This window comes from Herpailurus yagouaroundi, unplaced genomic scaffold (genome assembly GCF_014898765.1).
Source record: "Herpailurus yagouaroundi ecotype Mexico unplaced genomic scaffold, PumYag 203, whole genome shotgun sequence".
NCBI lineage: Eukaryota > Metazoa > Chordata > Mammalia > Carnivora > Felidae > Herpailurus > Herpailurus yagouaroundi.
This window is the reverse complement of record NW_024412434.1, coordinates 6,352,693-6,366,154: the sequence shown is the minus strand read 5'-3', so window position 1 is coordinate 6,366,154 and position 13,462 is coordinate 6,352,693. Positions and strand designations below refer to the sequence as shown.

Below are 13,462 nucleotides of genomic sequence, written 5' to 3'. Positions count from 1 at the left end.
ACAGCAAACAAATACATATGCAATGTGACAGATGTAATACTTACCACAGCTGTGAAGCAACTTCAAGCAATTCAATGAAAGCAGAGAGAGAAACGATTGGCACTTGCTATTCGATATAGAATGGTTAGGAATGGCCCTCTGATAGGATAGTTGTTGAGCAGAGAGTGACATCGAGTGAGGCAGCCATGCAGCCATTGGGATGGGTCAGCCTAGGCAGAAGTAGCACCTGCAAAGGCCCGAGTGGACTCTGTATGGAGCCTCTGAGGTGGCAGGACCTGGGGTGGGGAGGGGAAGAAGAGGTGGGAGAGGAAGGGTGGGCAGATCAGGGCCAGTCTGCAGCCCATCACTGGGGCTTTGGGTTTCACTCAAAATGATGTGCAGAGTCATAAAAGGGATGGAAAGAGGAATAACCAATCTGGATGCTAATTTGAAAACAGACCATAGGTGGGCAAAGATGAAAACAAGTAAAATAACTAGGAAGTCATCTTAGTAATCTGGGTGAGAGACGGTGGCGGCTTGAACTAGAAGGGCAGCAATAGAGCGGGTGAAAGGAGTTAGGTTTTGGAGCCAGCCAGTGGTATTGCCGATAACTTGGATGTGGGGTGTAAGAGACACCGAGGAATCAAAGGGGAGGGTTGATTTTTTGGCAGGGCAGCTTGGAGCGGAGTTGCCATTTGCTGAAATACAGAAGGCTCCAGTGCAAGTTGACTTTGGAGGGCGATCAAGAGTTCCGTTTTGGGGCATGTTAGACTTATGATGTCTATTGGATAGACAAATGGAAGCATCAAATGGCCAGTTGAGTCCAAGAGTCTGAGTTGAAAGGGAGGTCGGGGTGGAGGTAAACAATGAGAAGGTGGTCAGCGTGGAAGTGAAAGCCCACTGGGAATATTAAGGCACTGAATGTCAGTGGAGGGGGAGAGGAGCCCATCGTGGGCACCCTGAACTCCAAAGGTACAGATGGTGGGGGGAGGCGGAGACTGAGAAGACTGCGCCAGGTGAAGGGAGCGACCCCCGGTATCTGATGCCGCTAGTGGGTGAGGAAGAGAAGAACCAAGGAGTGAGCACGTTCTGTGCGACAGTGGCAACGCATGTCCAGAGCAGCCTGCAGGCAGAAAGTGCCCACGTCAGACTGTCTCCCCAACTCCTCACCTTATTTTCTGGTTCGGATAGCAGAAAAGATCTCCCGAGTAAGTGCCTCAGCCAACCGCAAACATCCTAGTGCCTTACTGTGTTCTAAATCACTCCTGCTGTAAATTTACTTAAGACACACTGGTCCTCCTGGTTGAAGCTGGACCCGTGTTCCTTAAAATCACATGACTTATGAAGTGGGCTCTGTATGTCTTATCTCTAAAATATAAAAGCATGGGGTGCCTGGGTGGCTCCGTTGATTAAGTGTCCAACTCTTGAATTCGGCTCAGGTCATGATCCCAGGAGCCTCTTCTTGGGCTCCACGGCGCGTGTGGAGCCTGCTTGGGATTCTCTCCCTCCCTTTCTCTTCTCTCTTTGCCCCTCCCCCACTGGCACATGCACTCTCTCTCAAAATAAATAAACTTTAAAAAAAAAATAGGGGCACCTGGGTGGCTCGGTTGGTTGAGCATCCAACTTCAGCTCAGGTCATGATCTCATAGTTCATGAGTTCGAGCCCCACATCAGGCTGTGTGCTGACAGCTCGGAGCCTGGAGCCTGCTTCCGATTCTGTGTCTCCCTCTGTTTCTGCTCCTCCCCCACTCTCACTCCGTCTCTCTCTATCAAAAATGAATAAATGTTTAAAAAAAATTTATAAAAAAATAAAATATAAAAGCAGTAACTCAGAGATGTCAGTACAATATTGTCTAGGAAGAAGGAAGGAGAGGAGGAGCCATGTTCTTAGCATGATGCCTTCGCATAGTTTTGATTATTTCTCATTACATTCATACGTATCGTACGTGAAATGTCAAAATTTGAGTATTTGCTACCACGCTAGTATTTACTTGGTTTTTTGGCTCATTCCATACCAGTGGCATAATGAATAAATGGAGCCCAGCAAGTCTCCTGTGTCTGTGTGTGATTTTCATTTTTCAGATGCTGACCCAACATATTCTTAAGCCCCTGATCAATTTTTTTTTTTTTTTTTTTTTTTTTTGGTGGGGCTGACCACCAAAAGTTCTAGGCTTATCAATGAAAGTCATGTTCAGAAAGTTGTATAGCACTTCTTAGTTTAAAAAGCACTCTCTTATACAAAACACATGTGAGCGTTAAGATAATTTTGTGCGGGAGGCATATTGTATTAAGTTGGTGGTTTTCAAAAGCAGATTGCTGCTGCTTCCTCTTTTCTCACTATATCCTGTGCTAGAGTGATGGCCTCCTTTCTTAGCTGCAGGTGATAGGCTAACTATTCCTGTGTTGAAAATTAGACCAAATTTTACAGTTGGAAACAAAATGGCTTTGCCATACACCTAAATTTTTTGTTTGCTACAGACTAAATTGCTGTAATGCTGGGGAAAGGGAGACTGGGCTGATCAGTTTGGGTGTGGAAAGACAAGGGAATGTCCAAGCCTAGTACAGGACAGATTTCAGTGGTCACAGAAAAATGTATACTAGTGGTTACAGACTGGTTCTGGCCTGTCAGCTTAAACTAAAACTTGAACTAAAATGGTTTTAGAAAATTCAGATCACTTTATTATCATTGCCACTCTATTTTTTTTTGGAAATTGCTTTGAGCTCAAATGTGTTTCCAACCTAGTATTCAAGAACTCTTACAAATAAGTTGCAGTTTGGGGCTGGTAAACATTTTAACTAGCGTGTAGAATTTTCTTTTTCTTTTTCTAAACAATTTTTTTTTTTTTAGAGAGAGCAGGGGAGAGGGGCAGAGAGAGAGAGATCATGGGAATTTTAAGCAGACTCCACACACACCGTGGAGCCCAGCATGGGGCTCGATCCCACGGCCCTGGGATCATGACCTGAGCCAAAATCAAGAGTTGGATGCTTAACCCACTGAGCCACCCAGGCGCCCCTCCTTTTTCTCTTTCTACATTGTTAGGTGATACAGATCAGTAGTGTGACTGTTCGTCTTGTGATTTGCTTTACATGGTTACCACAGGGTTTTCCCGGCCTGTCCTAAAATGTCTTCAATGTGGCCTAATTTCTTCATCCCATTCAACTTGGTGTTATATCCAATCGTGTGTTGAGGAATGAATGTGTAAATCATATGTTACCTTGCCTACCACGGTGTAAGTTTTTTAACGGCTGGGATGATGCCTGAGTCAACTTTGTTACTTCTCAGAGCCTAGTCCAGTGCTTCCTACATAGAAGGAACTCAGTTAACATCTATTGAATTGACCTGCATTAGTATTGGTAATTGTTAATGTTTGTTGCATTATTCCGTGACAAATATAAAAGGAAAATGTCTAAGAGCAATTAAAGCTTTGATCTTCTTGAATTTCCTTTTACTTATTTCCTTTATTTGATATGTGTTGTTTTGTATGATTACTATTTTTATATTTGGCTATTTACCAATATACCTTAACAGAATTTATAGATTATAAATTGACATTTAATCCTACTCTCACAAGAAAATTGCCTGGTATTTGTGGGGACAGGGTAACTGGAACAGACTCCTAATACTTGCAGAGTACTTGAAAAATGCTTTATGTGGTGGCTTTGGATAGATTTATTTCTATCTCTTGAGATTAGTGGGGAGCCACACGTCCCTTGTGAAATAAATACAAACCTCCGACAAAACGTGCCTATACGTTTTCAAAAGCCAGGATTATTCTTTACTTAAAAAAACAGCCTTTAGGTTTCACATTATAATTGTCTGCACATATGTTGACATTTGAATAGACATTATCTGAAGTTTTGTCTTTTGTACATGATAGTACCGGGAAACCCAAATATGAGTGGTTTCTCCAGAAAGATTCCGAAGGGGACACACCTTCTCTTATCAACTGGCCTTCCAGGTATATCCCAGGTTGAAACTCTCGGCTTATGTGTAGTGAGTGCTGCTACTGCCCCTGCTGACTTGCCCGGCTTTTCCACCCACGACCAAACTCTAACTCTCTTCTTGCCCTCGGTTAATCACGGTGCGTTTGAAAGTCATGTGTTCACAAGGGGCTGCGGGAAGTTACGTTTGGATCGTTTGCTTTTCTCCTCTAGTCACCCTCGACCCCTGCTAATCGTATTTCTCCCTCTTTTTTCCTGTTTCTGAAAAACGTTTTGATTACACTTCTGGCCTCTCTCCTCTGTCACCTGCCCGCATACCGTCAAGTGGGGGCAGTAGTGAGGACTGGGCTGCTCTCCTGAGTCACACTAACTAACCAGCTCGCGTCCCATCCTGGCAACACCCCCTCCGCGCAGCATTTCCAGCCTCCTGCTTTTCATGTCTCCTCATCTCCAAACCATTAGTTAATTCTCCACAGTTGTACTCGGGGCATTGTGGTTTTAAAGGCAGACAAAAAAACAAAAAACAAACAAACAAAAAAACAAAACAAAAAAGTTTCATTTCATTTTTAAGGTTGGGGGCAGGGAGAAGCAGAAGGAATAAGAATGAATAAGTCACTGGCAGGACAAAGCACCCATATACTGAGTTTCTAACAGTCACTTTGTCCTCAGCTGAGGACAACATTCAGATTGTCTCTGATTAGAGGGACACATTCCACAGGAGAACTTGAACCACATTTCAGTCTTGTTTTGATTAACAAAGCTTATAAATATGAAAACCTCCAACACTGCCTAGTCTCTGGGAAAAATAACTCCAAGTGCTTTTTTTCTCCCCCTCCTGAATAGTTCATGATAACTGCCTTTTATATGTGTCCTTGACTTTTCTGAATGAAATATACACAGATACCCTGCATCCTGTGCTGAAAACATGTAGGAGTTTATATCAAATTTAGCAGGGTGCGTTTGTCATTTAAGGAAATACTCTCTTCCAAAACTGTCCATCATAATTATTTTTGCTGACTGATCTTTAGCAAATGAAGGTTGAGGTTCCCTAAGAAATCCCTTTTCCCACTCCAAAAACGTGTTTTACTTTTTAAAGATGATTACCAATTAGTAATCCCCTTCTTCACCTGCTTCAGTGGTTTCTCCTTTCTCACTACGTGGCTTTACAAAAAGTACAAATGAGTAGGAGCTAACACTAGTAAGTGTTTACTCTTTTGAAGAAGCTTTGAGGCTTTTAAACTGGATTTCGGTTTTGCTCTCAGATACTTAAATAGCTGGAGAAGCAAGCCGAGCGATCCCTTTTAAACTAAGGGCCTAATAGCAATTCCAAAGGGGAGAAAGCATTCGGTTCCTTAGTTCTTTCAACAAACACCTTTTCTGTAACATTCTTCTCGGTAGAAATTGTTGTTAGTAATGCTGGTAGTAATAACGTGAATGCATATAGTCTGCCTTGCATGAAAAAGCTTGCGAATGTTTAGTTGAGCTCTTGAAAGGGTGACTGTTTGTTGTAGCTTGAGCTCAATTAAAAAAAAATAATCATCACGAATGCTCTTACCTTTCCAGGAGACAGTGAAATTGCGTTTGGTCAATAGGTATATGTCTACTTGGAACCACCCCCCCCCCCCCCCCCCCCCCCCCCCCCGCAGTCCATACACAAGGCCCGTACATGTGGAGAGTTTACTGATTCCCAGCACCAGCCTCAGTATGCCCTCATGCATACTGGTGGTGTATACTAATGGATTTTCCTGTGGCTTCTGGTCATTCATGTAGTCAGAAGGCATCCATTCTCACCCAGGATGGCATCTGACCCCTTGTCAGCTTTCTAGAGGGCAGAGTTAGTTTTTGCACCATGCGGGCATTTGGAAACCAGACTCAAACTCGTTCGTCTGGCAGGTGGTAGGTTTCTGACATTAACCACCAGAAATGCGTTGTCACGGTGGCTCTGTCTCTGGGCGGCTTTCCGTTCATGGGCAAGCTATGATCCGCGCATGCTTTCTTCCCGTTGAGCCGTTACTGTACTTTGCAACTTAAATCCTTTTTCTTTCTTAAAGAGTTAAGGTTAGAGAAAAATTGGTGAAAGAGGAGAGTGCTCGCAACAGCCCTGAACTCGCCTCAGAGCCCTTGACTCAGAGGAGACAGCAGCCAGTGCCTGTCCAGTGCTTGTCTTTTCAGTCAGAAAATTCGGCCTTTGATAGGGTCTCAAGCAGGGCAGCCGGCTCCACACGACAGCCCATCCGCGGCTACGTCCAGCCGGCAGACCCGGTTCACACGGCCACGCTGGTGACCTCAGAGATCCCAGAAAATGTATCTGAATGCAGCTGGGGAGCATCAGCCACCCAGAGTGTCAGGAAGCCTCCCAGCTTGAAGGTTCTAGAAAGTGAGAGGAAGGAGACTCCAGTTCTTCATATTTGTGAATCAAAAGCAGAGGAGGATGTGCTCTTCACCGAAGCCCTCAAGGAAAGCAGGGACACGCTTTTGGCTCTGGAGGATCACGGGCTTGCCAGAAGCCGCGAAGAACCCTCTGGAAGCGACGACTTCGGCAAGCCCGCGGTTAGCACTGCCACCTTCGAACTTCGGAAGGAACCGGAAAGTCCGTCACACCCGCCTCACACTCAGCAACAACCCGCTGAGAGGGTGGTCAGACAGGAAGTGGTCCTGTATGTTCAGAGCGAGCCTGTGTCCCAAGATGCCAGGGCGACGGGCCACAAAAAGGAAGCATTTACCAAGAAGCGCAAGGTCCTCACCCGCTCCCTGTCTGACTACACGGGCCCCCCTCAGCTGCAGGCCCTGAAATGTAAGGACCCCGCTTCAAAGCAAGAGCACGAGTCACAGACTTCCAAAGCCGAAGGACCCCCCACGGAAGTTGGCGTGCTGGACACAAAGGTCTCTGTCGCCCAGCTCCGAAATGCCTTTCTGGAGTGTGTCAGTGCCAGCAAGAAACGCGAACTGTAGGTGATGTTTCAAACGTCCTCCTGATGTGTCACTTGCACGTCCTTGGCAGATTTATTCACTTCTCGACTTGTGTGGTGTCCTGCATTGGGTCACGTTAGCTTAGCTCACCAGTGTGCAGGGCAGACTATACAGGAAATGGCTCAAAAACTACCATTCTGCTTCTGCCTACTAATGGGGAGCTGCAGTATTGGGTTGCTGGAATGTTCCACCTCCTTTCCATGCACGGTCGGGGCATGCAGTGGGATTTGGTGGTGTCTGGGCCTTGCCTCACTGAGATGCATAAACCTTTGCTTTATTCTCTCTCTCTCTCTCTCTCTCTCTCTCTCTCTCTCTCTCTCTCGTTTCCCTTCTGTATCCTCCCTCCCAATGATTCTAAAAGCCAATCCCGGGTTGAGAGGTCAGCCGAAGGAGTTGGCTTGCCTACCGGTGTGGAACGGGAGAGAGGGTCCCGGAAACCAAGACGCTATTTTTCTCCTGGTGAAAGTAGAAAGACTTCCGAGAGATTTAGAACTCAACCTATAACCTCAGCAGAACGAAAGGAATCAGATAGGTAGGCATGCGTACGTGTAGTTCTACAGTCTAGGAACGTGAAAGCCATCTTACGGGATTTTTACCACAGTGATGGTCCTGGTGCTGTGTCAATGGATCTGATGATTCCGTAATTCTTCCACCTAATCCATAAGAGATATTTATACATGTATTTTTAAAGAACGCTTCCTGGGAGAACAGTATCACAATTAACCGTTTTACACCGCATTTAGATGGTAAGAAGTGAGACACGTTATTTTTCTTCATTTAATGTTTTTCGTTTCTTAACGCCCTTGTTAGAGTAGAATCCGCAGTGAGTATCCACTGACTTTTCCAGGGCAAGTAAATAGGGGTTTTATATTCATCTTATAAATGTCTGTCTGCTTGTCGTGTTGAGTTTTATACAACCGTATGCTTGCGCGTAGAAATGGTAAGGTTTGTTTAAACAGTGATCAGTCGTGTTTAAGTTACACTCCGTTTTGGTTTGCCTCCACACGGTGTGCACCTGGCTGGGTTGTGTGCACACGTACCCCACCGTGTCCATTAACAACTGTCCCTGTGTGTTCACAACGAGACTTGCTGGCAGGATGATACTCTTTAAGAGAGTGTGATTGAATTTTTACTTTTGTTTTTACTTTTAATCTGATGCTTTTTTATTTGGATCTTCTATTCCCACCAGCTAACTTTTTGTCATTTTTATTTGCTAATGTCTTTCCCAGGTCTGCGTCGCATTCAGAATTGCCAACTGCTGAGGGCAAGTATCTGTTTTCCTTTTACCGCTTCTCTATCGTCTCACCCCGACCAGGTTTACATAAGATTTCACTTTTTTGAGAGGATGAGATTACGGAGCATACCGATTTCTTTTCTGCAGGTTTTCTTTCTGTGAAAATATTAAAACCTAGCTGAGATTCTCGGATGAGCTTTCCCTCATTTTTGAGAGAGAACTGTGGAATGTATAATACTGAAACGACTGTTTGGCTAAAGAAGCAGATTTTTGTTTATTTCTTGTTACTATTTAACAGTGAAGATGAGAATTTCCTTCCGTAAAAATCTATTCTCAAACCTCAATTGTTCAAATATTAGAATAGAAAATTCCTGTCCGGACGGAGTTTTGTCTGGTTAAGCGCAGTGGAAATTAGCACCTTTTCACTGAGCAGAGGGATGGGATCCCTCCGAGGGGAAAATACTACCAAGTGTAATTTGGGGTACGTCCATTCTTCTCTTCCAAGGGTTTCCAAGTCAGCCTTGGGAAACTTTTCAGAGATTTCACCTCCGTTTTTCTCACGATGTTCGGTGTTTATTTTGTGGCCTTTTGCAGATGAAGAAAAGGTAGACGAACGAGCCAAGCTGAGTGTTGCTGCCAAGAGGCTGCTTTTCAGGGTAAGGTGCGCCGAGTGCTTGAAGAGAAGCTGTCACCCCGCTCCCCCTGTTCCCTGCGTGGCCCCTGGCTCCCATCTCGCCCTGGCCTGTGCGCCCCCCCCACCGCCTGAGCCCCCGGCTGATGTGACCACCAGCCGACACTGCAGGGGTGTGGACTTCTGAGAATGCTGCCTGCCTCCCAGGTGGTCCCTCCCAGAGGGCCCTCCCAGGGGTCCTGTAGGGGGACAGAACAGAGACGCTCTGTGGCCCCTGCGCCCTTCGCCCACATTTATAAGGATTCCACATTGTTTCTGATCTTAGGAAATGGAGAAATCATTTGATGAGAAAAACGTTCCAAAGAGACGCTCCAGAAACCCTGCCGTGGAGCAAAGGCTGCGGCGGCTGCAGGACAGATCCCACACCCAGCCCGTCACCACCGAGGAAGTGGCCATCGCAGCCACGTAAGTCCCCCTTTGTGACCTCTTGGCCTTGGGAGAAATGTCTTCTTGAAGGAAAAAAAAAAAAAAGATTTAGAGGCTTGTAAATAAAGTGAAGTGATCAGGAGATGGTTTAGTGAGAAGCCAACAGAGAAGTTGGTACTTGAGTATCTCCCTTACTGTGGCCTCTATGAACTTTGTAATGGGATGTGTTGCCTGCTGTATCTCCTAGAAAAACCTAGAGAGGAACTTAAAATTGTTGTTCATCTGTGCATTTTCAAATCATTTTTATAACGGAAAATTTAAAACAGATTTATTTTTTTTAAGTTATTTATTGATTTAGAGAGAGAGTGCAAGCTGGGAAGAGGCAGAGAGTGAGAGAGAGAGAGAGAGAGAGAGAGAGAGAGAGAATCCCAAGCAGGCTCCGTGCTGTCAGCACAGAGCCCGACGTGGGGCTTGAGCCCACGAACCATGAGATCATGACCTGAGCCAAGATCAAGAGTGAGACGCATAACCGACTGAGCCCCCAGAGTGCCCCTAAAACATGAGATTTATACAATGAACCCCCCACGTACTCACCACCCTGTTTCAACAGTCGGCAGCCGGCCAGTCATGCTCTACCGACATCCTACTCCCTTATCCTCTCCTTCTGCATCGTTTTCAGGCAAACCCCAGATACCGTTTCATCCATCAGCATTTCAGCCGATTCCCAAAAAGATAAGGGTTCTTTTTGTTTGTTTTTAAATAATCACCAAAAACCCCAAAATATGACTCGGGGATGACTTTCTGTACATGAGCAACATGTTCCTATATGTTCAGAATGGATTTCCCAAAGTAATTCAGAGATCATTGCTTCAATCAAGTGAGAACTTTTATCAGTGTTTTAAAAATTGCTTTTGTGCTTCCCCTGGACACACACACACACACACACACACACTGTTCCTGAAGAAAGGAAGTTCATCTCCTTCAGGGCATGGCCATCCCACGAGGCATCTGTAGCAGCCCACATCTGTGTACCTACTGTTTGATCACTTCTTACCCAGCTGTTCCTCAGGCTCCTGGTGTATTTGTGGATGAGTACTTCATGCATTCATTAGGAACTCATGGCAGCTCAGCTTTTCCTTTTTTTTTTTTTTTTTAATGATTATTTTTGAGACAGAGAGAGAGACAGTGCATGAGTAGGGGAGGGGCAGAGAGAGCGAGACACAGAATCTGAAGCAGGCTCCAGGCTCTGAGCTGTCAGCACAGAGCCCGACACGGGGCTCAAACTCACAAAAGTGAACCCATGACCTGAGTGGAAGTCAGACGCTTAACCGACTGAGCCACCCTGGTGCCCCATTTTTTTTTTTTTCATGTTTGAGTGGCTGTTGTAAACTAAGAAGCAACTACCTGTGGGAGTAAAACAGTAGACATAAACCAAAATTACCACCTGGTAAGGGCCCCGAATCTACTTTGATGTGCTTTATAGATCATACGAGCACACTGATTTTTTACAAAATGGATTGAGAACAACATTCCGAAACGTGGGCATTATCTACTGATTTGCTGGTGTCGATATCAGCTTTCCCTTAAGTTATTTTTTTTTTTAACGTTTATTTATTTTTGAGACAGAGAGAGACAGAGCATGAACGGGGGAGGGTCAGAGAGAGGGAGACACAGAATCTGAAACAGGCTCCAGGCTCTGAGCTGTCAGCCCAGAGCCCGATGCGGGGCTCGAACTCACGGACCGCGAGATCGTGACCTGAGCCGAAGTCGGCCGCTTAACCGACGGAGCCACCCAGGCGCCCCTCCCTTAAGTTATTTTAAAAATCAGGTCATTTATTCCGAAGATAGGGTGGATCCTTTCCAAACTTTCAAAGCCTAATCGTACGCCATTTACTTTGCGTGGCCTGTTTCTTATTTTCCTAAGTCTATAATTGCTTTTCCCGTTCTTTTGTAATTTGCCCCCAAACACTTAGCCAATAATTGCGTGAAAATATTGATTTGCTGTTTCTGAATTTACAACTGTGTTTTCCTTTAATGCTTCTTTTCTTCTCTCTCCTTACGAACATTCCTTCTTTGGCAATTGCTTTTAAAGGGAACCTATCCCTGCTTCGTGCTCTGTGACCACCCACCCCGTCATGGCAAGACTTCCTAGTCCCACTGTAGCTAAGAGCCCTGTGTCGCCTGCCAGGTACTGGACACAAGTAGCTGCATGCAGCCTGAGGGCAAAGGTCCTAGACAGCAGATGCGTCTCACGCTCTGAATGCCTGTCATTTGCTTGAGAAACGAGTCAGAGCGACGAGTTGCTCTGGGAACGGATGGCAGTTTGTTTTGTCATAGCGCAAGACTCCGCTAACTCCGTGTAGGCCTGCATGAGAAACCATTTCGCCTACCTGCTTACGTTGTGTGTCGGAACTAGGATCGCACTAACTCACTTACCCGCTTGTTTTGTTTCTGTTTTTCATGATCGTGGTAATCCCTGTGAGATTTCATTCTTCTAAAATACTAGCACTTAATGAAGATTAATAGGCAAATGGGGAGTTAACATGAATGTTGAAATTCCAGTAATACCCCAGTTTTTTAAAAACGCCTGTCATCGTAAAGACATGCTAAAAACAATCCTATAAATTTCTAACGTATAGAGAGAGAAGGCCATGACATTTTGGGATTGGGACAATAATAATTCAGAGTGTCTGGGCTTAGATGTTTTACTACTAAGTTTTCAGTTGTGGTGTTTTGAAAGTATGTCCTTACGGCATGTAAATATCCGCTCTGTTTTACTGTGAGGGACCAAATCACAACGGCTGAAAGTAAGGTGAGAAGAAGTCACGTGGCAGTACAGATACACGTGTGGCACCACCCAGAAGCAGGGGTCTCTTTGGCGAAGTAGGTGACCATTGCTCTCCTTGATCTGCATCACCATCCGTTATACCCTGGAACACTGACCCTGCTCTCGGGTCTGGGACAGCTTGTGAATTGGTGATTTAATTGGAGTTCAGACAGGATATACTGTTCACTGGGCTTGGGAATTGGATTTGCCAGTGACATAAACATACATTGTCATAAACCTTCTAGGATCCACAGTGACCAGGTAACGGGAAGCCTTCTCCTCCACCTGAAAGTTGGAGGAACTTATCAGCACCTAATTTCCTTCACTTTTCCAAGTTACTGGTAGAAAGTTATGAGAGAAAATGCTATACGGAAGGAGTGAAAGGAATCTTTAAAATTGAACCATTTGTGTTTAGCTAGTGAAAATCAAAACTCTTGTTTGAAGTTTATTTTTCATTTTTGAGAGCGAGAGAGAGTGTGAGCAGGGGAAGGGCAGAGAGAGCGGGAGGGAGCATCTCAAGCAGGCTCTGTCAGCACAGAGCCCGACGAGGAGCTCTCTCTCACAAACTGTGAGGTCGTGACCTGAGCCGAAATCAAGAATCAGACGCCCAACCAACTGAGCCACCCAGGCGCCCCCAAAACCAAAACCCTTTGTTACAGATATGTTGTTGGCCGAATGACTGTATTATTTCCTAATTCTATAACATGAAAAGAATACCTCTGAACCACATACTTAGATAATGTCTAAATATGCCATCGGTAATGCCTTGGGACTCCCTTTAGCCTTACTTATTGATATTAATGATACACATCCCTCTAAGATAAGGCATATCCAAACTGACTTCAGTTCCTTAAAGAGAAAATTCACTTTGCAGAAATAATTCAGAGCTAACGACCTGCTCTTTGTGAGATTGGTAATGCTGGTCTCCCCAGCCTGTTCTGCTAGCCGTGGTCTTAACAGCTAAACGGTGCCCACGCCTGTCTTAAATTTCTGTAGGGAGAAGTCAGCCCTGTTCAAAATTAAGTGACGCTGGGAAGAAAGTTAATATTCACAATTTAGCAGTGGGCTTTTGTTGGTTTTTCTCTGTGTCACCGACTTTTTTATCCCTTTCAGACTACAGGCATCTGCTCACCACAAGGCTTTAGCCAGAGACCAGGCAAACGAAGGCAGAGATTCTACCGAGCAAGGTGAACCTGACTCCTCCACTCTAAGCTTAGCAGAGAAGTTGGCCTTGTTTAACAAGTTGTCCCAGCCGGTCTCAAAAGCTATTTCTACCCGAAACAGAATAGACATGAGACAGAGGAGAATGAATGCTCGCTATCAAACTCAGCCAGTCACGCTTGGAGAGGTGGAGCAGGTGGGTACGCTGTGATCTGGTTCCTCTGCGGGGGGGGGGGGGGGGGGGGGGGGGGCTGCGGTTCTTAAAACATAGCAACACAGTGTTGCTCCTAGG

At 45.3% G+C, this 13,462-nt stretch overlaps 1 protein-coding gene across 18 annotated transcripts in view; it reads left to right on the top strand.

Annotated features, from left to right (window-relative positions):
• SVIL (supervillin) overlaps nucleotides 1-13,462 on the top strand; it is a 235,007-nt gene that overhangs the window by 162,029 nt on the left and 59,516 nt on the right. For 9 of the 18 annotated variants that reach the window (XM_040451067.1, XM_040451064.1, XM_040451065.1 and 6 more), the window contains 8 exons: nucleotides 3,858-3,938; nucleotides 5,973-6,869; nucleotides 7,253-7,423; nucleotides 8,121-8,155; nucleotides 8,720-8,781; nucleotides 9,082-9,221; nucleotides 11,275-11,370; nucleotides 13,123-13,366. In XM_040451067.1, coding sequence (XP_040307001.1) covers nucleotides 3,858-3,938; nucleotides 5,973-6,869; nucleotides 7,253-7,423; nucleotides 8,121-8,155; nucleotides 8,720-8,781; nucleotides 9,082-9,221; nucleotides 11,275-11,370; nucleotides 13,123-13,366 — 1,726 coding nt within the window. The remainder of the gene's footprint in view (nucleotides 1-3,857; nucleotides 3,939-5,972; nucleotides 6,870-7,252; nucleotides 7,424-8,120; nucleotides 8,156-8,719; nucleotides 8,782-9,081; nucleotides 9,222-11,274; nucleotides 11,371-13,122; nucleotides 13,367-13,462) is intronic. The other 9 variants (XM_040451060.1, XM_040451063.1, XM_040451073.1 and 6 more) reach the window with 7 other exon arrangements.